Below are 17,873 nucleotides of genomic sequence, written 5' to 3' on the forward strand. Positions count from 1 at the left end.
TTTAGAATATCATAATAAGATTTAGTTGATATATGTAAGATAAGAAGAATAAGCGGGAAAATTTATAATCAAAGAGTGACATGTGTCAAGTTGTAGGTTCAGCGTCCTCTGTTTTAGTATATACATAGAATATAGATAGATTGATATGATTTGTTATTGGTTTTCTTATATCTTCAATGTATATACACAATCAACTAAAATTTTATTCTAAATATTATAATTCTTATCTTTTCTTACCAAAATCTTTTAAAATAATATTTGTATAATATAATCGATTTCCTATTTATTTGAATTTTTTTTTTTGGGTAAACATACATTTTTTATATAATGAGGGTCTGTTCACATTTACTTAATTTCAGTTCAGCTCCAATCAGTTCAGTTCAGTTTAGTTCAGTTCAGCTCCAATCAGTTCAGTTCAGTTCAGTTCAACTTCAATCAGTTTAGTTCAGTTCAGCTCTTAATTTCCCTCTCACATAAAATATTCATTTCAGCTCAATTTAGTTCAGTTCAGTTCAGCTCAAATCAGTTCAGTTCAGTTCAGTTCAGCTCCAATCAGTTCAGTTCAGTTCAGTTCAATTCAGCTCAGTTCAGTAAATGTGAACAGGCCCTAAGATGCATTTTATATTGTGCTGAGAAAAATAAACTAATGTGACTATTTTCTTTTCTCCAAAAAATTGCAAGATCACTTTGACTATCAGCTAAACTCTATTTCCTCTATTTAAACCCATTTTACCATATCAAATCCCTATTTTCTTTGATTTTCTTTATCACTTCATACATACCATTGAATTAAGGACTATAATATCAAAAATTATTATTATTATTGTAGAAAGTCATGTATTATTTTAAAACTATTTCAATAATAATATACAACTTTTATTTATGCAAAATTAAATTTTTTGGTTAAATTCGTGCATTGCACGGGCACTAATCTAGTTATAATTTATATTTGAAATAAAATTATGATTTATTAACAATTAATATATGTTGTTGGGCTTTGCCCCTCTTTCTCACCAAAAAAACAATTAATATATGTTGTTGCCGCCAAAAAACACAAGAACCAACTATCACTCCTTAATCCTTATTCACGTACAGCACATACTGTTCTTCCTCAAAAAAAAAAAAAAAAAAAAACCAAGGCCAAGTTCAGAACTTCCGATCAAACCCGTCGCCGGTCGTCTTCATCTGCCGCCGCTACGCCACCACAATTCCTCCCAGGTTAGTTACGCATTCTTCCCCTTCCTACCGATCATTCCATCTTTTTCATATTGCAATTTGCTAATTGCGATTTTTGGGTTATCATTGAGTTTTTTGTCCAATTTCTTATTTTAATCTGATTTTCATTGCGAATTGATTTTAATCTGATTATTGATTGAATTTCGAATTGACTGAGTTGCGAATTGATTGAATTGATTTTGATCTGGTTTCCATTGCGAATTGATTGAATTGATTTTAATCTCGCTGTCAATTGCGAATTTTAGGGTTATCATTGGTGTCAATTAATGTCAAACCATTCAAAATCGATTTATTATGCAAAAATCCCTAATTATTTTCTATTTCTTTATGTATACTTTGCTTTTAAACTGTCACCTGCGTTGCAAATTAGGCAATATAGGTAATTAATGTAGTTTTTTTCATCTACAATTGAAGAGATTTAATCTGTATCGCTGTTTCTTTTACTATATTTTACCATGCTGTTTGATTAATTTCTGTTGACATACGGTGACACGAATGTGTATACATGATTGAAAATCCCTCCATTTAAATTAGATTGCCCCAACTATTGAGTAGTGGGGAGGATTGTGGACTAGTGGTTGTTAAAATTTACGGCCAATCCAATGCATTTACTCTATGCAGAACTGAATGATGCCAGAATTAATTGATCCGTAACTATATTAGTTATGCCCACGCTTAATGCCGGATGATTTTCGGTATCAGCTTCTTGTGGCTCTTCATTATCTGTGATATAAACTAAACTTTTGTCTTGCTGTACCAAAGCAAGTATCCTACTTCTTTAAGGAAAGAGTTGACTGTTATTATGCTGATGTGTACTTGTGTAGCTGTCGACATGTTTCGCTGCTAGGGAAAGAAGAGACTTCAGTTAAAATTCCTAGAAAATTATCTTCAGTCACTATCTCTTAGGTTTCTCGTTAGAACTTCAGCTCCTATGCTTTAGAGTTAAGGATTTTGTTAGTTTTTTTCATCTACAATCGATATGTTACTTGTGCTAGCAAAGAGTGAGAGAAACGGAGCTGCCCATCAAGGGGTGCCCCTGGCGGGTTAATGAATAGACTTGAAAATAAGATGAAATAATGTGCTTTGTTTGTTTCATTATAAAAAGTTGCTAATTTATAATCTTTTTTTGCACATTGAACAAGGGACTTGTTTTAAGGAAATTTTGTGGTTCTCAGTAAAGTTTTTGTGTTTACTACTTTTCCTCCTGTATCACTCATGTTATTTTATACATTTGACTGACCTGATAACTGTCCTTCATATGACAGATACCTTTTTCTTTGATTTTGAAATAACTTCTGTTTTTGAGCCTAATTTGCTGCTGGTTGGTTGTCATGACCATGGTTGTGGGTGGTTGCTTGAATGATGTGGTGTTAGTTAATTGAGTTGTGGGGCGGCAAGTTAGGGGCTAGAATAACAGTAGGTTAATTGAGTGGGGAAGTATTTTCTTTCTTTGTTGCTGAATTGTGAAATACCTGTTTGGATGCAGCTTGTCATGACCTTCCCCAAGTATTATCTGTATAGCTTTTCATGATCTGGTTATGTCTGCTTCCCTGTTTCTGCATTTAGTGGTATATTGTAGATTAGTGAGGCGTTTTCTAATTACAGATAGCCTGGCATTTAAATAAGTATAGAAGATAGTTCGTAAGTCTTATCAAATTATTAGTTGTTGTAGATCTGACTAGTTGGTTTCGAACATGAGTATTTTCAAGACCCCTTATCAATTGTTCTGCAACGGACTACGTGGTACGAATATAGAAGGAAGGTTGTTGGATTGATTGAAAGCTATAAGCTTGCGTGAATGATAACAATGGCTTTAGGCCATGACTCTCCAAAAGTTTCTTACAATTTTCTGCATACCTTTCTACTTCTTAGGCTTCTCTAGTTATACTACTATCACAAGCACATAATTGGCAATACAAGCCTTAATTACTACATGTACCATATTTGGCATCTTACTACTTTAATCTATTACAAACAAATAGCTAAAGTAACTTGTCCCCTGCTACTCCCCTGCTCTCCAACGGCTCCTAAGGCTTGATGTTGTTGTTGGTGCGCTGCTTCTGTTTCTGCCTCCTGCTGTAGACCAAGGTCACGGGTGGAGGGTGAGGGTGTATTGCAATACCGCCCCCCAAAAGACCCACCTTGTCCTCAAGGTGGAAGCTCGGAAAACGCTCATTGATCGTGTCGGCATCCTCCCAAGTGGACTCAAATGCAGGAACTCCTGCCCATTGGATCAACACCTCCAATTTGCCATTAGGTCCTTCCCCTTGCCGCAACTCTAGCACCGCCTCCGGCTCAACCACTAGCTCTAGCTCCGGTGTCAATTGATCGGGTATAGTGGACTAGGGACATCTCCAACAGCACGCTTTAATTGTGAGACGTGGAAAACGGGATGGATACGGCAATGATCAGGCAAGTGAAGTTTGTATGCCACTTTCCCAACTCGTTGCACCACCTCATAGGGTCCATAGAATCGAGCCGCCAACTTCTCAAAAGGACGTTTTGCTAACGACCTCTGTCAATAGGGTTGTAGTTTGAGGAACACGAAGTCCCCCACCTGAAATTCTTCGTCCCTCCTCTTAAGGTCTGCGTTCTTCTTCATTATGTGTTGTGCACGAACCAAATTACCGTTCAATTCATCAAGCATCATATCTCTTTCCCTCAACATCTCTTCTACGGTGCCAACTGCAGTGTGCCCAGTATCCCCTTTAATCAATTTTGGGGGAGGTCTGCCATAGACCGCCATAAAGGGAGTAGTTTGGGTCGAGGATTGGGGAGTCGTATTGTACGAATACTCGGCCCAAGGAAGCCACTTGGCCCAAGTTTTTGGCTGCTCACTCGCGAAACAACGAAGGTAGGTTTCTAACCTCTTGTTGACCACCTCGGTTTGGCCATCCGTTTGAGGATGGTAGGAGGTACTTTTCTTCAGCTCTGTACCTTGCATCCGAAACAGCTCACGCCAAAATATACTCAGAAATATTCGGTCCCTATCTGATACTATACTCGTGGGTATTCCATGTAGCCTCACAATCTCCTTAATGAACACCTCCGCAACTACATAGGCCGAGAATGGGTGTTTAAGCCCGATAAAATGAGCATACTTCGATAAACGGTCCACCACAACAAAGATAGTATCGACCCCTTTCGACCTAGGCAATCCCTCGATAAAGTCCATGCTTACATCCTCCCAAATTCTCTTCGGAATCGGCAACGGTTGGAGCAACCCCGCCGGGGATTGTTGTGAATGTTTGTGTCGTTGGCAAACCAAGCAGCATCGAACATATTCAGCCACCTCACGCCTCATACCTGCCAGAACCAATCAGCCCCTAGCTTCAAGTACGTCTTCGTTTCGCCGGTGTAACCACCCTCGGGGGAGTCGTGATAAATCTGGAGTAATGACTTCTTTAGACTAGAATTTCGTGGAATTACCACTCTCCCTTTGTAAATTAATCTGTCATTTTCCACAGCATACCCTCGCAATCCATTCCCATCTTCCACCTCTTTTTTCAATCTTTGAACTTCCTGATCCCTTTCGATTTCTTCCCTCAATAAATCCCAATCCACGCCTTGCGTGGTGAACATTGCCCCACATTCCGTCCCTTCCTCATCACTCCCCCACCGTGATAGAGCATCGGCCACTCTATTGGCCACCCCGGGCTTATATTGAAGCTCGAAATCAAACCCGATAAGCTTGCGAACCCACTTTTGATACTCCACTCCAATCTCTCGTTGTTGAGTGATGTATTTAAGACTTTGTTGGTCACTCCGTATCACGAATCGCCTTCCCAACAAGTAATGCTTCCACTTCTCAACCGCTAAACAAACGGCCATAAGTTCCTTCTCATAGATTGACTTGCTCCGCCCCCGGGGTCCCAACACCTTGCTGAAGAACGCCACCGGCCTCCCCTCTTGCATCAAAACTGCTCCCAAACCGTACCCCGAGGCATCCGATTCAACAATGAACATTTTGGAAAAATTGGGCATGGTGAGGACCCCGAGCCGAAACCATGGCTGACTTGAGTGCTCGGAAAGCCTCATCCGCCTCCTCCGACCACCCAAAACTGTCCTTTTTGAGCTGATCGGTGAGAGGTCGTGCAATGTGAGCGTATTGGTGAATGAACTTCCGATAGTATCCTGTTAAACCAAGAAAGCCCCTTAAATCCCTCAAGGACTTAGGAATGGGCCACTTGAGCATTGAGCCCACTTTCTCATTATCCACTGCCACACCATCTTTAGAAATGATGTGGCCCAAGTATGCCACCCTTTCTTTGCCAAACTCACATTTCTTGTAATTAGCAAACAACACATGTTTTTTAAGTATAGCAAGCACTAATTTAATATGCTCTACATGTTCATGGTCACTGCCACTATACACTAATATGTCATCAAAAAATACAAGCACAAATTTACGCAAGTAGAGTCGAAATACCTCGTTCATTAATGATTGAAATGTTGTCGGTGCATTAGTGAGGCCGAATGGCATAACGAGGAACTCGTAGTGGCCCTCATGAGTTTGGAAGGCGGTTTTATGTGTGTCTTCCGGTCGCACCAATATTTGATGATATCCGGCCTTGAGATCCAATTTCGAGAACACCCGGGCCCCATGCAACTCATCAAGTAGCTCGTCGATCATCGGTATCGGATATTTATCCGGCACGATCTCTTTGTTCAATGCTCGGTAATCCACACAAAACCTCCAAGATCCGTCCTTTTTTACCAAGAGAACGGGCTAGTTGAGGGTTTAATTATCCCGGCCGCAAGCATCTCTCCGATGAGCTTTTCAATCTCGTCTTTTTGGAATTGTGGGTATCGGTATGGCCGAACACTCACGGGATTACTCCCTTCCTTAAGTATAATGGAATGTCCGTGGCCCCGGCTCGGTGGTAGCCCGTTGGGATCCGTAAATACCTCACTATGCTCTTCTAACACCCCTCTCAAAAAGTCAGGAACTACTTCATCTTGCTGCCCCTTTTGCTCCCCTTCTAAGCCGTTCATCTCCACCAATAACCCCCCATTCTCTTTCCTTAAGGTCCTCAACATCGCCTTAAGGGTAATTCCGGTGCATGCCAAACTCGGATCACCATTAATGGTCACCTTCTCTCCCTCCACGACAAAGCTCGTGCTCTGCGACTTCCAGTTGGTCATGATCTCTCCCAATTTCTCCAACCATTGCACCCCAAAAATCAAATCCAAGTTTCCCAATTGAAGGGGTAAAAAAACCTCTTTCGCTTTAAATCCCTCTTTCAATTTCACACGCACTCCCTGACACACGCCACGACCTTTGACCGCGGCTCCGTTGCCCAGGGACACCCCAAAAGAGGTCGTTCCGGTGATCGGAATTCCTAATTTCTCGACGGTTCCAAGGGAGATGAAATTATGTGGAGCTCCGGGGTCAATCATGACGACCACCGGAGTTCCCTTGACTTCGCCCATGAGCTTCATCGTCTTCGGGTTGGTCAGCCCAACGACAGAGTTCATCGAGACGGAGGTCGGAACCTCCTCCGCTTCCTCCGGCGCCTCCAGTGCTACTAACTCCCCGGCCTCCTCTGTCTCTTCCTTCTCAACTAATAACACACTCAACCCTTTGGCCGTACAAATATGGGTGGGGCCGGTCCACCGCCCGTCGCACCGGAAACACAATCCTTTTGCCCTCTTCTCGGCGATTTCTCTCTCGGTCAACCTGTGAACCTCGCCGTTGAACCTGGTGGTGCTCGGGTTGCTGCGGCTAGGATACGGTTGGTTGGGTTTGTTGGTTGAGGCCACTGAAGATTGGGCTGACAAGGTTGGATTCGGGTTCGGGTATGCTCAATTCGGGTTATAAGAGTGGGTATTTGGGTAATGGGAAGTAGTGTTTGGGTTAGAGCTGTAGTTGGACGTGTTTGGGTTGGGTGAAGGATTTTGTAAGCTCGTGTTTTGGGCTGCCCAGACCCGAGTAGTGTTGAGGCTGGGCTCTTGTTAAAGTATGAATAGGGTCCGGGTCGGTTATAAGCTACCCCATTCTTCCTCGGGTTGTTAACCCGATTCCTTTCTTCCACCCGTATGGCTAGATCCATGGCATCCGCTAGGGTCAACGGGTTGAGCATCCGGATCTCCGCCCTTATCTCCTCCTTCAAGCCATTAACGAATTGACCCTTCATTAAACTCTCAGGTATATCCACCAATGGTGATGCCTTCTCAATAAACAACCGCCGGTACTCCACCACCGTGGTGGTTTGCTCCACCGCCAACCACTACTCGTGCAACGTTCCGTCGTTCACGGGTCGGAATTGTACTAACACGCGCCCCTTTAAATCCTCCCATCCTCCTGGAGGTCGGCGTCGACTTTCCCACTGATACCAACGCAGGGCATCTCCGTCCATTGCCACCACCGCGGCTTGGAGTTTCTCCGCTTCCGTAAGGTGGTAGAACTGAAAGTACTGCTCACTCCTTAGTATCCACCCGTCGGGGTCGGACCCATCAAAAATAGGCATGTCAAGCTTCCTAAACTTCCAGTTGCCTCGGTTCTCGTTATCTCCGTTGTGATAACGGTATTGCCCTCCAACTCCGGGTTCCCACGATCCTATACGGACTCCGTTGAAAACTCCAGTTCCGATTGGCGGCTCATTAAACCCAGTGTTCAGGTGCGGTGAACCACCACCCAGGGGTTGCGGCTGCTCCACCTCTTCGTTCATCGTGTTAGGCTGCTTTCCCAGGGCTTTAATGGCGCTGCGAATTTCATCCATGACTTTGTCTTGCCGGCTCGTCGTCATGTTAATTTGTTGAACTAGGTCCTGCCGGAATCGATCCATTTTTCCTTCTAACGATTGTCGCACCTTATCCATGGTTTCATCTTGTTTCTTTAACAGGGACTGTTGAAGAGAATTTTCTCCCTCACCGAGTTTCTCGAAAATTTCCTCCACTCTCTCTTCAAGGGCCGCCACCCTCTCCGGCGTCACATTCAACGGCGTTGGCGGCATGTCGGCTCTGATACCAACTGCAACGGACTACGTGGTACGAATATAGAAGGAAGGTTGTTGGATTGATTGAAAGCTATAAGCTTGCGTGAATGATAACAATGGCTTTAGGCCATGACTCTCCAAAAGTTTCTTACAATTTTTTGCATACCTTTCTACTTCTTAGGCTTCTCTAGTTATACTGCTATCACAAGCACATAATTGGCAATACAAGCCTTAATTACTACATGTACCATATTTGGCATCTTACTACTTTAATCTATTACAAACAAATAGCTAAAGTAACTTGTCCCCTGCTGCTCCCCTGCTCTCCAACGGCTCCTAAGGCTTGATGTTGTTGTTGGTGCGCTGCTTCTGTTTCTGCCTCCTGCTGTAGACCAAGGTCACGGGTGGAGGGTGAGGGTGTATTGCATGTTCGTTCAGTCGGTGATGTTTCTCTACTAACAGTTTTAATCACCAAACAACTTATATTGCAAGGCCGCATTTTAACACAGTCATAGTAGTGGCACTTGAGTGTTATCTATGTCTAGAATGACACGGGGGTTGGGAGGGGCAGGCCGGCCGTTTTCAGGGGAAAGGGAGATGGCCAGTGGGCTGGGGGTTGGAGCTAGGGACTGGCTAGGGGAGGGGGTGGTAGCTGTTAGGGTTCTTTGTTTTTGTTTTTCTTTTTTATTTACTTTATTTTTATAAAAATAAAAAAATTGGACCAATCACTTGTCATGCTTACCTGTTATAACAGGTCGTTGACTCGGTGTTGATCGGTTGGGCCTACCGGAGATAAACTCATATCAAAGGTGAAACTATTAAATAATAATCAAAAGTTGAGACTATTTAAAGTAAATTGGCCAAAGTAGGGATTGTTAAAGTGAATTTTTCCTTATAAAAAAAAACCAAAACCCGCAATTTGTTCACTTTCAAATTCTTCAAAATCTGGGTTGCTGAAGAACAGAGCAGCAGTTGCAGCTCGTTTAACCAGAAGAACTCTATAATATTTGTATGATTCTCTATCTAAATTATTTGTATTTGCTTTCAAAATTTAATTTGAAAATATCGTAGCATTCCTATGTTTGACTCCCATTGCATAAATTCATACTTTGCTTTTCTAGTTGTTTATTGTTAGATTTTGTTGAAACCTTCTTCAATCATAGAGTTTTCTCCCTTTTTATCCGAAATTTTATGTAAATTCAACCTTAATAATCCTCATAAAAATGCTTTTTTTTTTGGGTGCTGAAATCTACTTCATTGATGTATGAATAATATGATGTGTAAATGTATTGATAATATTCAATATTTTCTCTTTGAGTTAGACCCTCATTAATTTTTGGGTTTAGGAGATAAATTAATTTTTGGCTGTAGGTTATAGTCTTAGTATAATAACACTTAATCTCATAATTAGTTAGATTTGTGAGTTATTGAATGTTTAATCACTTATTTCGTTGTTCTAATTTGTTAATTATCGAGTAAAATAGGAATAGCTTCTCACCTAGATTTGTAGTAATTTGTTTGTGAATATGGTGAATTGATTGCTCTAATTGTTGTACTAATAATGGACATAATGGTAATTTTTTGTGCTAATCGATTGATTTATGTTGGTGTTGTATGAATTAGGCTCTTATCAAACATATGCATTCCATCATAATTTTAGAAAATGAAATCAATAGCAATATTGCCCAATATATGATACTCTAGTTATTTTTTCTTCATTTTCTAGTCTAGAAATAAGATTTCTATATAAAATGTAAGCCCAATATATATATATATACTACAAAGAAAATGTTGATTGTAAAAAAAAAAAAAAAAAAACAAAGAAAATTTTTAAACCTCTTAACCACACTAATACAATAACTAAATCGGGGATTGTGGATACAAATGTTGAGAACTACTTGACAATTCAAATAAAGGGGGCTGAGAAAATCCATCGCCGGCACTAGCCATAAAGATGTTCCAAGCTTGTTCCCTTGCATTTAGTATATTAATTATCTTTCTTTAACGTCATTGTATGTTTTGCTGTCCCTCTTCCTTAATCTTCATTGATTGTCAGTATGGTCAATTTAGGGTCCTTTTAAGGTGGATTTTTGAACTATTGGTTGCAAACTTGTAATTACTGAAGTTATGAATGATTGTATCCAGCAATTATGTTGCTAGAATTTTGCAATTTGCACTTTATGTTGGTGATCTTAAGCAAGAAGAATTTTATGTGATTATTTTGTGCACCTTATGTGATTTTCAAGCCTAATTTGACAATAAAGTCAAATTTGGTTGCTATTGTGTTATAGCCTTTTGTTTACATGTTTATAATCTTTATGTTAGAATGGAACTATGATATGGATTATGGATCATTTCTCCTTGGCCCAGGATGGCTGTCCCTTTTCCAAGATATGGGACAGGCCTGGTGGCATAATGTTGTGCTGAACATGTTTCGCTGAAGAATAATTTTTTTGGTCAGTATTCGGCGAAGAGTTTATCCTTACCATGCTTTATCTCTTCAATTACTGCAATTTGAATTGTGAGCTGATTGATTGATAACAAAGCCTTTAAATGAATTGTTTATTAAATATAATAGTGAAGTTACTGAAGTCTAACTCGGGTTATCATTTGAGGCATTCATGTATTGTTAGACTTGATGCATGAATTTTTATATAGGTCTTCTTCCTTATTTTAAGTAGTTAATATGCATTTGCTTTGCTTGAATGCTTGATTGCCTGTCATAGTGAAGCATTATGCTGTTGCTGACCTTCATGTTACTCAATAAGAGATTTCTCCATTTACAGCTATATTGACTTGGATGTGAGTTCAAGATTGTGATTATCATAGAGTCGACGTTACAAAAGAAAATGTCGATGCACATAATTGAATTCTTGTTCTGAATAGAAAATGGGTCCACGGTGGAAAGGAAAAGATGCAGAAGCAAAAGCTTTTGCAGAACCAATGTCGGGAATAGTTTCTGCACTTCAATCATCTCTACACACATCAGAATGCAAGGGATCGATATCTGGATGTAGGGTGCTTTTTGAAGCAAATACAGAACAATCTGAACTTCTGGACCGTGCATGTTTTGGTCGGGTTATTACGACCAGCCAAAATGATACACACTGGTATGAATTTACATTACAAGAAGCTTTTTACTTGTGCTATACATTGAAGTGTTTGAAGATTGTAGGAGGCGATGGTGCTGTGAAAACTTATGAGAACCTGTGGCACTTCATGATTTCAAAAGTTGAAAAGTTTCCTGAGTATTTCAAAGCATATGCCCATCTAAGAATGAAAAATTGGGTAGTTAGGTCAGGATCCCAATATGGTGTTGATTATGTTGCTTATCGCCACCATCCAGCTTTGGTCCATTCCGAATATGCTGTTCTTGTTCTGTCAGAAATTAATGGCATCTCCAGTGGACGACTGAAGTTGTGGTTTGATTTGTATGGTACAATTCGGCTTTGTGGTGGTGTTGCTAAGACATTGCTAGTTTTACATGTTCTAGGCATCAGTAAAGACAACAATTCTCCGGTGTGTTTGGAAAATTATTAAATAGAACCGCGTATAATCTCTAGATGGATACCAGAGAAAACTCGTGAAAAGAAAACAGATTCTAAAATTTGTAGTGAAGCTAAAATGCATACTTGATATTTGAAGTGCTATCTTTTGTATGATAACTATAGCGTACTCTGTTTTAGATTCTACTCCGTACTAAGGTATTATGTAACGTATAGTCTTCTTTTAACATGAGTACCCAAAGAAGAGCACCCCTCTGTTTGGCATCATTTGCATTGATCTTGTTTGTCAATAATTTTCTAAGACAGCCATTCAACAGCTTCATTACTTTTCTGTCTGTTGAGTTCAACCCACATATCCACAATGGTGCTCACCTATTTGTTGTGAGAATTCGATATGGATTGTCCTCATCAGGTATTCTCTTAATAGGTCGGATCTCTAATTGGCCCTCTTCCATGGTGTACCACATTCATTTCTCAACAATGTTGGTTATGTCGGTTTCTGAGCTGCACTAATGATATAGATTTGTCAAAGAACATATATCAGTCTCTGCGTATTGTTGTGAAGATTGTTTACCATAGTTAACATTAACTTTGTTGTAATTTGTTGGTACAACTCAAGGCAGAATATCAAGCTAGCGTGTGTAAGAAATTGAAAGTTAAAAAGATCATTTGCAGTTTAGGCAGAAGTTGGTTTACAAGGAGCGGCCTATATCGCATTGTCGCACATCCTTCAACCATCCTGTGCTTGAACTTTGCTACCCTCAAATAACTGTTTGGATAAATCAAGGTCTTAAAGATGTTGCTTAATGGATTTTTACACATAATGAACCTTTTCACCTTACAATATACTATAAAATATAAAGGGTAAATAAAAAAAGCATCCACAGTAGTACAAGGTAAAATAATAGGGATGAACTTGACTGTAACATGATGCCCAATCATCGGAAACAAAACTGTATAATCTTTAACCTAACCCAGACCAGGGCAAAAAAAATTCACGATGTAGGACCAGAAATTCTCTCCTGTTTAAAGTCTCATCACACACATTTGCTATGCCAAATCCCGGAAAAAAGCTCTTAATTACAGGTATTAAGTTGTAAACAGAAGATATACAAGGCCTTTTAAATACTCAACTATTTCAGATCCACCAAGTTTTGAGCTTCCGTACACTCTATCAACAAATGTTATGGGAACCTCTTCAATATGATGGCCTTTTCTTGAAGCTCTGACAATCATCTCCATTTGAAATACATAACCTTTGCTGACACAAGAGCTGATGAGATCTTCAAGAACAGATTTTCTGTAGAGCCGAAATGATCCAGTCAAATCTGAAACACCTGGCCAAAGAATAGTGTGTGCAAGTACGTTTGCCCCCCTGCTTGTAAGCTTGCGCATAAGATTCCACCCATGTACACCACCACCGCTAACATAACGAGTTCCAGTTACTATACTTGCACCTGTATCCATTTGTTTCTTGATGAAGCTTGGTAAATACTTTGGCTGTAAGAGAAAGAAAAATAGAAAGTCAAGGCCGATTCAAGTTTCTCAATACATAATTATTAATTAACACAGATAATTACGTCCAACAGCCAACCAGACATTCCGCTGTCAAGCAAGGCCTTTTCCATACTGCAAGGTAATTGCAAAATGTTACTACCCAATAATTCTGTACTCAGCATTATTTGCTACTCTCTATAAACATGTTCCATTTCAAGTCAAACGGAAATACCAAACCCTCTTCCAAAAACACTAGCATGATGCTAAATACAATAATGAACCAGAATTTGCAGCCTCTACAAACCAAAGATTTATCCAAGTATCTTTAACTGGGGGATGAGACAATCAGCTACATTTGGTAAATGTGTGGCTTTCCAGAACGAAAAAAACGAAACTGCACTCTAGCATGAAAGCTACGCTGATTAGCTATGACAATGATCTAGGATTTACGATGTTTGAAAACAAAATAATTGATAAATAAAACCAAACAAATAGTGATTTAGTAGTTGTCACGCTAAAACATAATCAAATTCTAGAGATGAGACTGATTCACGGTAATATTCTGCACTAATGTCCATGTAGAAGGAAAAAACGAAATTAATGAAGGCAAGGTAAACTTGAATCCAAACTGGATCTATTTAACAAGCTATATTAATGTGAGACATACATACATGATGCGAGAGATCAGCATCCATAATTACAACAAAATTGCCAGATGCATGCTTCAACCCATGAGCATATGCAGTTCCTGCAAAATCCATCGAATATGACATAGGTCTCTTCAATTTAACACCAACAAGTCAACAAGAATTAAAGCCTACCTAGTCCAAGTTTCTTAGGTCTAGCTGCCAAAATCTGAAAGGTTAAGAAGAAAATAAGTGATCAGAGCAATAGGAGTAACCAAAATTGAGCATGTTAGTTGAAGGAGCAGAAAATATTTACAACACTTACTATTCGACCATCCCCGTATACTTGCTGCAATTGTTTAACAATTTCTTGAGTGCCATCTGGACTCCCATCATCCACGATAATTATTTCAAAGTCGATATCCCTACATACAGGATACCACAAACACTATCATGAACATTGACTTCAGAAAATTGCAAAGTGATATTGTAATTTTCCACGACTCCTCAAAAGCTCCACATCAATTAATAATTTTTCGGTTCTCACATAGAGTTTATCATAAGATGAATATTAAGAAAGAAAGAAAGATTGATGCATGCAAAAAATCCCAAGCCAACAAACCTTCTAAATTTTGGCTTGGCCACTAAAGAAATCAAGAAAGTCCAACAACTGTGGTAAGTGACAGCACGGATAAAAGCTGGGTAGTGTAATAGTACTATGATACTACTCTGTCTGCCAGAATAAGCGCATGAAAAAACAAGGAGATTTTCAATTTAAGATATATGGTTGTTTGTATCATCGTATTGTATGTTTATCACACCTGCTGAGCAGAAATTATTTATTGTTTAAGAAGGAAAAGTAAAATTGTTCCTAAGATAAGTTGAGCTCACTAAATATTGCAACTTTACAGGAAAAATTAGGATCATAGTCGAAACTCTTGAAAGGCCTAATTTTCCACTTATTTTTATTTATGGGGGCATGCCTCTCTTTCAACTTGCAATACTTTTTTTTTCTTCTTCACCTCCTTTTCCTCAAGTGAAAAGGAGTACAGAAAAATCGGTTTTAGAATGGACATTTAGGATGGAAGATACATCATAGCTTAAAGCTACTACAATCCAGGACTCTCTTCCCTTCTCTCCCGGACCAGAATTAACCAAAGAAAAAGAGGAACCATACAGATGAAAAGAGAACAGAAAATCGGGAAAGCATTACGTTATACACAACACATAACAAACCACATAGTTAACATTAGACAGCTTCAATTTATAGGGAAGATAACTTAATACAAACTTAATCATATGAGTTAGCATGTTCTCTTATAATATAACTGATATCAGTAAGTATAATCCGTCATACAATCCTAGCTTATCAGCCTGGCAACAATAAGGCTGATATTAACTTCTTCCCCTCACCCCTTTGCAATAACACTGAGCTTCTGGCAGATCCAATCAACCAATTTCTGTTACAATAAAATTCCCCCTTAAAATTACTGGTACAAAATCATGAACAGAAGGTACCAGCATACCACAATTACAAATGCAGCAATTAAACTCAACCAACTAGTATTCAAATATCAAACGGAACGACAACAATCATCAACAATCCATACATAGTGAACTCCATTTAACAACCTACAGATCATGAATCAAATCCTGGCTCTCCTTGCAGAGTCCCATCCCTAAGACTGTGTCAATAGAGTACCGAATCCAAATTACTGGGACGGTACACTTAAATATCCCAATATTCTAAAACAAAAACAACGATAAACCCGGATTTTCGACACCGGATTCAATCTGGAAAGAAAATACTGCCCACCACCCGCCTCCCCTCGAATCTTGTACATGTACAATTTTTAAAATAAATCAATGAATCAGACACCCAATAATCCTCAAAATTCTCTTAATTCCCTCAAAAATAAATAAATAAATAACAATAATCCCATCAAAAGTGTTATGAGTTCATCATCACATGACGATCGGACTTCAAATTAGATCAACAATCATAATTACACAATTCCAGCAACTAAATCTCAATCAATAAATAATTACATAAATAAATTGTAATACAACTTCTATATTAAAAAATTGCGCAGATTTTTTCTATAATTAAAGCCAAATCAAGCAGAAATTAGAAAGACGAAAAAGGGGGAAAAGGGATGATTACTTGAGATGTTTGAACATGAGGTATACAACGAGTGCAATGTTAAGACGTTCGTTGTAAGTAGGAACGATTATACTGAATTTGTTCTTCTCTTGCGCCATTTTTGGGTTGGAAGATGAACCCTAGAATTCTCGATTACTTCAAAGATCAAACCTCAATGCGGGAACAAAAGTCCAAGTTTGAGTTTTGACTTTACTACTGTACTTTTTCATAACAAGAGTATAACTTTGTGTCAAATTTAGATCAATAGGGTAACAAAGGCAAATGATTTTGGCACAGCGCTATATAAGAGCACAATTTTCTATGCTCTTCTCACATAGGGGTGTGCCAAAATCAATAAAGGGTGTGCCAAAATCAATTTTCGGTAACAAAGTGTATTTAATTTACTGATTTACAGATGCAATCCATTCAAAAAAAATAAAATTACAGATGCAACGGTTAATCTGAATTCAGGTATACAGGTCGGATTCGATTTGATCAATTTTATTTTTGGGTCATAATCCGGTCGGCTTAATCTAGCCCCTGGTTGGGTTCGGTTAACCCTTAACGCATAGCTGCTATTTGTTTGCAAATAAATAGGATAGAAAAAATGTACTACTACATGCATAACTACTTTTGTGTCCCGTGCATTGCTCGGATTGTTTATTGAATTCAGTAAACATACCTTAATGTAACATATTTCTAAACAAGATAAATCATACTCCCTCCGTCCTCGAATTATAATGTTTTTCACTTTTGTCATTTTGGGTGGCCCTATATGTTTAGCACATTTCATACTATCATAATTATTTTTTTTTAAATAAAAAAATAAAAATAAAAAAGATTGGTTTTACAACAAAGGATCTCAAAGAGATCAAAAGAAAGCTTTTAGATACTCCGATAATTGTTGTGTATATGTTCTTCAGATTATGCGGGGATTTATTATACTCTTGCATGAACAATGTTTACTCGATATATTAAACATGCAATGAAATGTCTAATCGAGCATAAGGTTCTGAGCGGCAATATTTACTCTTGCATGTGAAGCTAAACGGTGATGTTTGGCAGTATCCTTAATCTGTTCATATTACGCATACGATGCGTATTACAACAAGCCTTTTTTTTTTCCTTTATTAAGCCCACTTCTTATTTTACCCTAAGATTTCATAAATATTGAGCCAACTTTTGAATAATTTAATTTTTTACACTCCTAAATCTCTCAATTTCTCTTTCCCATGTACTTGAATTATTTTTTTAATTGAGATTTTTTTTCCATGCACTTTCATTACTTTATTGGTTGGGAATTTCACTTTTCCATATATTGTCATTACTCTATTTTCTCCACCTTAATTCTCGTGAATATTCATCAAAAGTAACAAACATTCAAGGACGAAGGGATAACATTAATTATATGAACACAGTCAACTCTTAATCTACATAGCTGTAAAGGGAAATGAAGATCCCTTGAATATTGATAAGTTTGAGGCAAGGGAAAGAGTTGTGGCTCTATATCAGCCACAATTAATGTCTATGTTGAGGCTATGTATCTTCACCCCAAAAGTACATATCATAATGGAGACCCCCCATAAATATAGTTTGAGGGAAGCAGCGGTCTCTCACTCGATACCCACTTCGAGTGTTACCCATGATGATGACACCAGTCTAAAAAAAGTCGTCATCAACTGATGGAGAGGAGAATGCCTTTGTTAATGTGGAATTGAATTATGTGTATCTGCAACAAGAAGTTGAGTGCAACAAGGAATTGAAGGAGCATCAAGTCCGTGGCCTAGTGGGCCAGTTCTTAGGAAGGACAACGTTCTTCTATCGCCCAAGTTCAAGAGTAAGTCAAGGTAGAAAAGATTTTCTGAAGCCATGACCAACAATCCAGATCTGCAAAAGTAGAGAACTAGAGAAAGGGCTCGAAGAAGAA

The 17,873-nt window shown here is 38.8% G+C and overlaps 2 protein-coding genes across 3 annotated transcripts; one reads left to right on the top strand and one right to left on the bottom strand.

The window, feature by feature from the left end:
• Positions 1-920: 920 nt before the first annotated feature.
• Positions 921-11,947, top strand: LOC110702792 (tRNA-splicing endonuclease subunit Sen2-2-like). Of its 2 annotated transcripts, none has more exons than XM_021880538.1 (2): positions 921-1,218; positions 11,061-11,947. In XM_021880538.1, the coding sequence occupies exons 1-2, from the start codon at positions 1,033-1,035 to the stop codon at positions 11,712-11,714; spliced, it is 840 nt and encodes a 279-aa protein (XP_021736230.1). In that variant the 5' UTR covers positions 921-1,032; the 3' UTR covers positions 11,715-11,947. The 2 variants fall into 2 exon arrangements, with proteins under 2 accessions (XP_021736230.1, XP_021736231.1); XM_021880539.1 differs by having other exon boundaries at positions 927-1,218; positions 10,961-11,947.
• Positions 11,948-12,536: 589 nt separating this feature from the next.
• LOC110702793 (dolichol-phosphate mannosyltransferase subunit 1) lies at positions 12,537-16,214 on the bottom strand. Its single transcript, XM_021880540.1, has 5 exons — positions 15,968-16,214; positions 14,129-14,228; positions 13,999-14,032; positions 13,849-13,925; positions 12,537-13,180 (listed from the first exon to the last, which is right to left on the bottom strand). The coding sequence occupies exons 1-5, from the start codon at positions 16,063-16,065 to the stop codon at positions 12,770-12,772; spliced, it is 720 nt and encodes a 239-aa protein (XP_021736232.1). The 5' UTR covers positions 16,066-16,214; the 3' UTR covers positions 12,537-12,769.
• Positions 16,215-17,873: the final 1,659 nt, after the last annotated feature.

Source organism: Chenopodium quinoa, unplaced genomic scaffold (genome assembly GCF_001683475.1).
Source record: "Chenopodium quinoa cultivar QQ74 unplaced genomic scaffold, ASM168347v1, whole genome shotgun sequence".
Taxonomy (NCBI): Eukaryota; Viridiplantae; Streptophyta; class Magnoliopsida; order Caryophyllales; family Amaranthaceae; genus Chenopodium; species Chenopodium quinoa.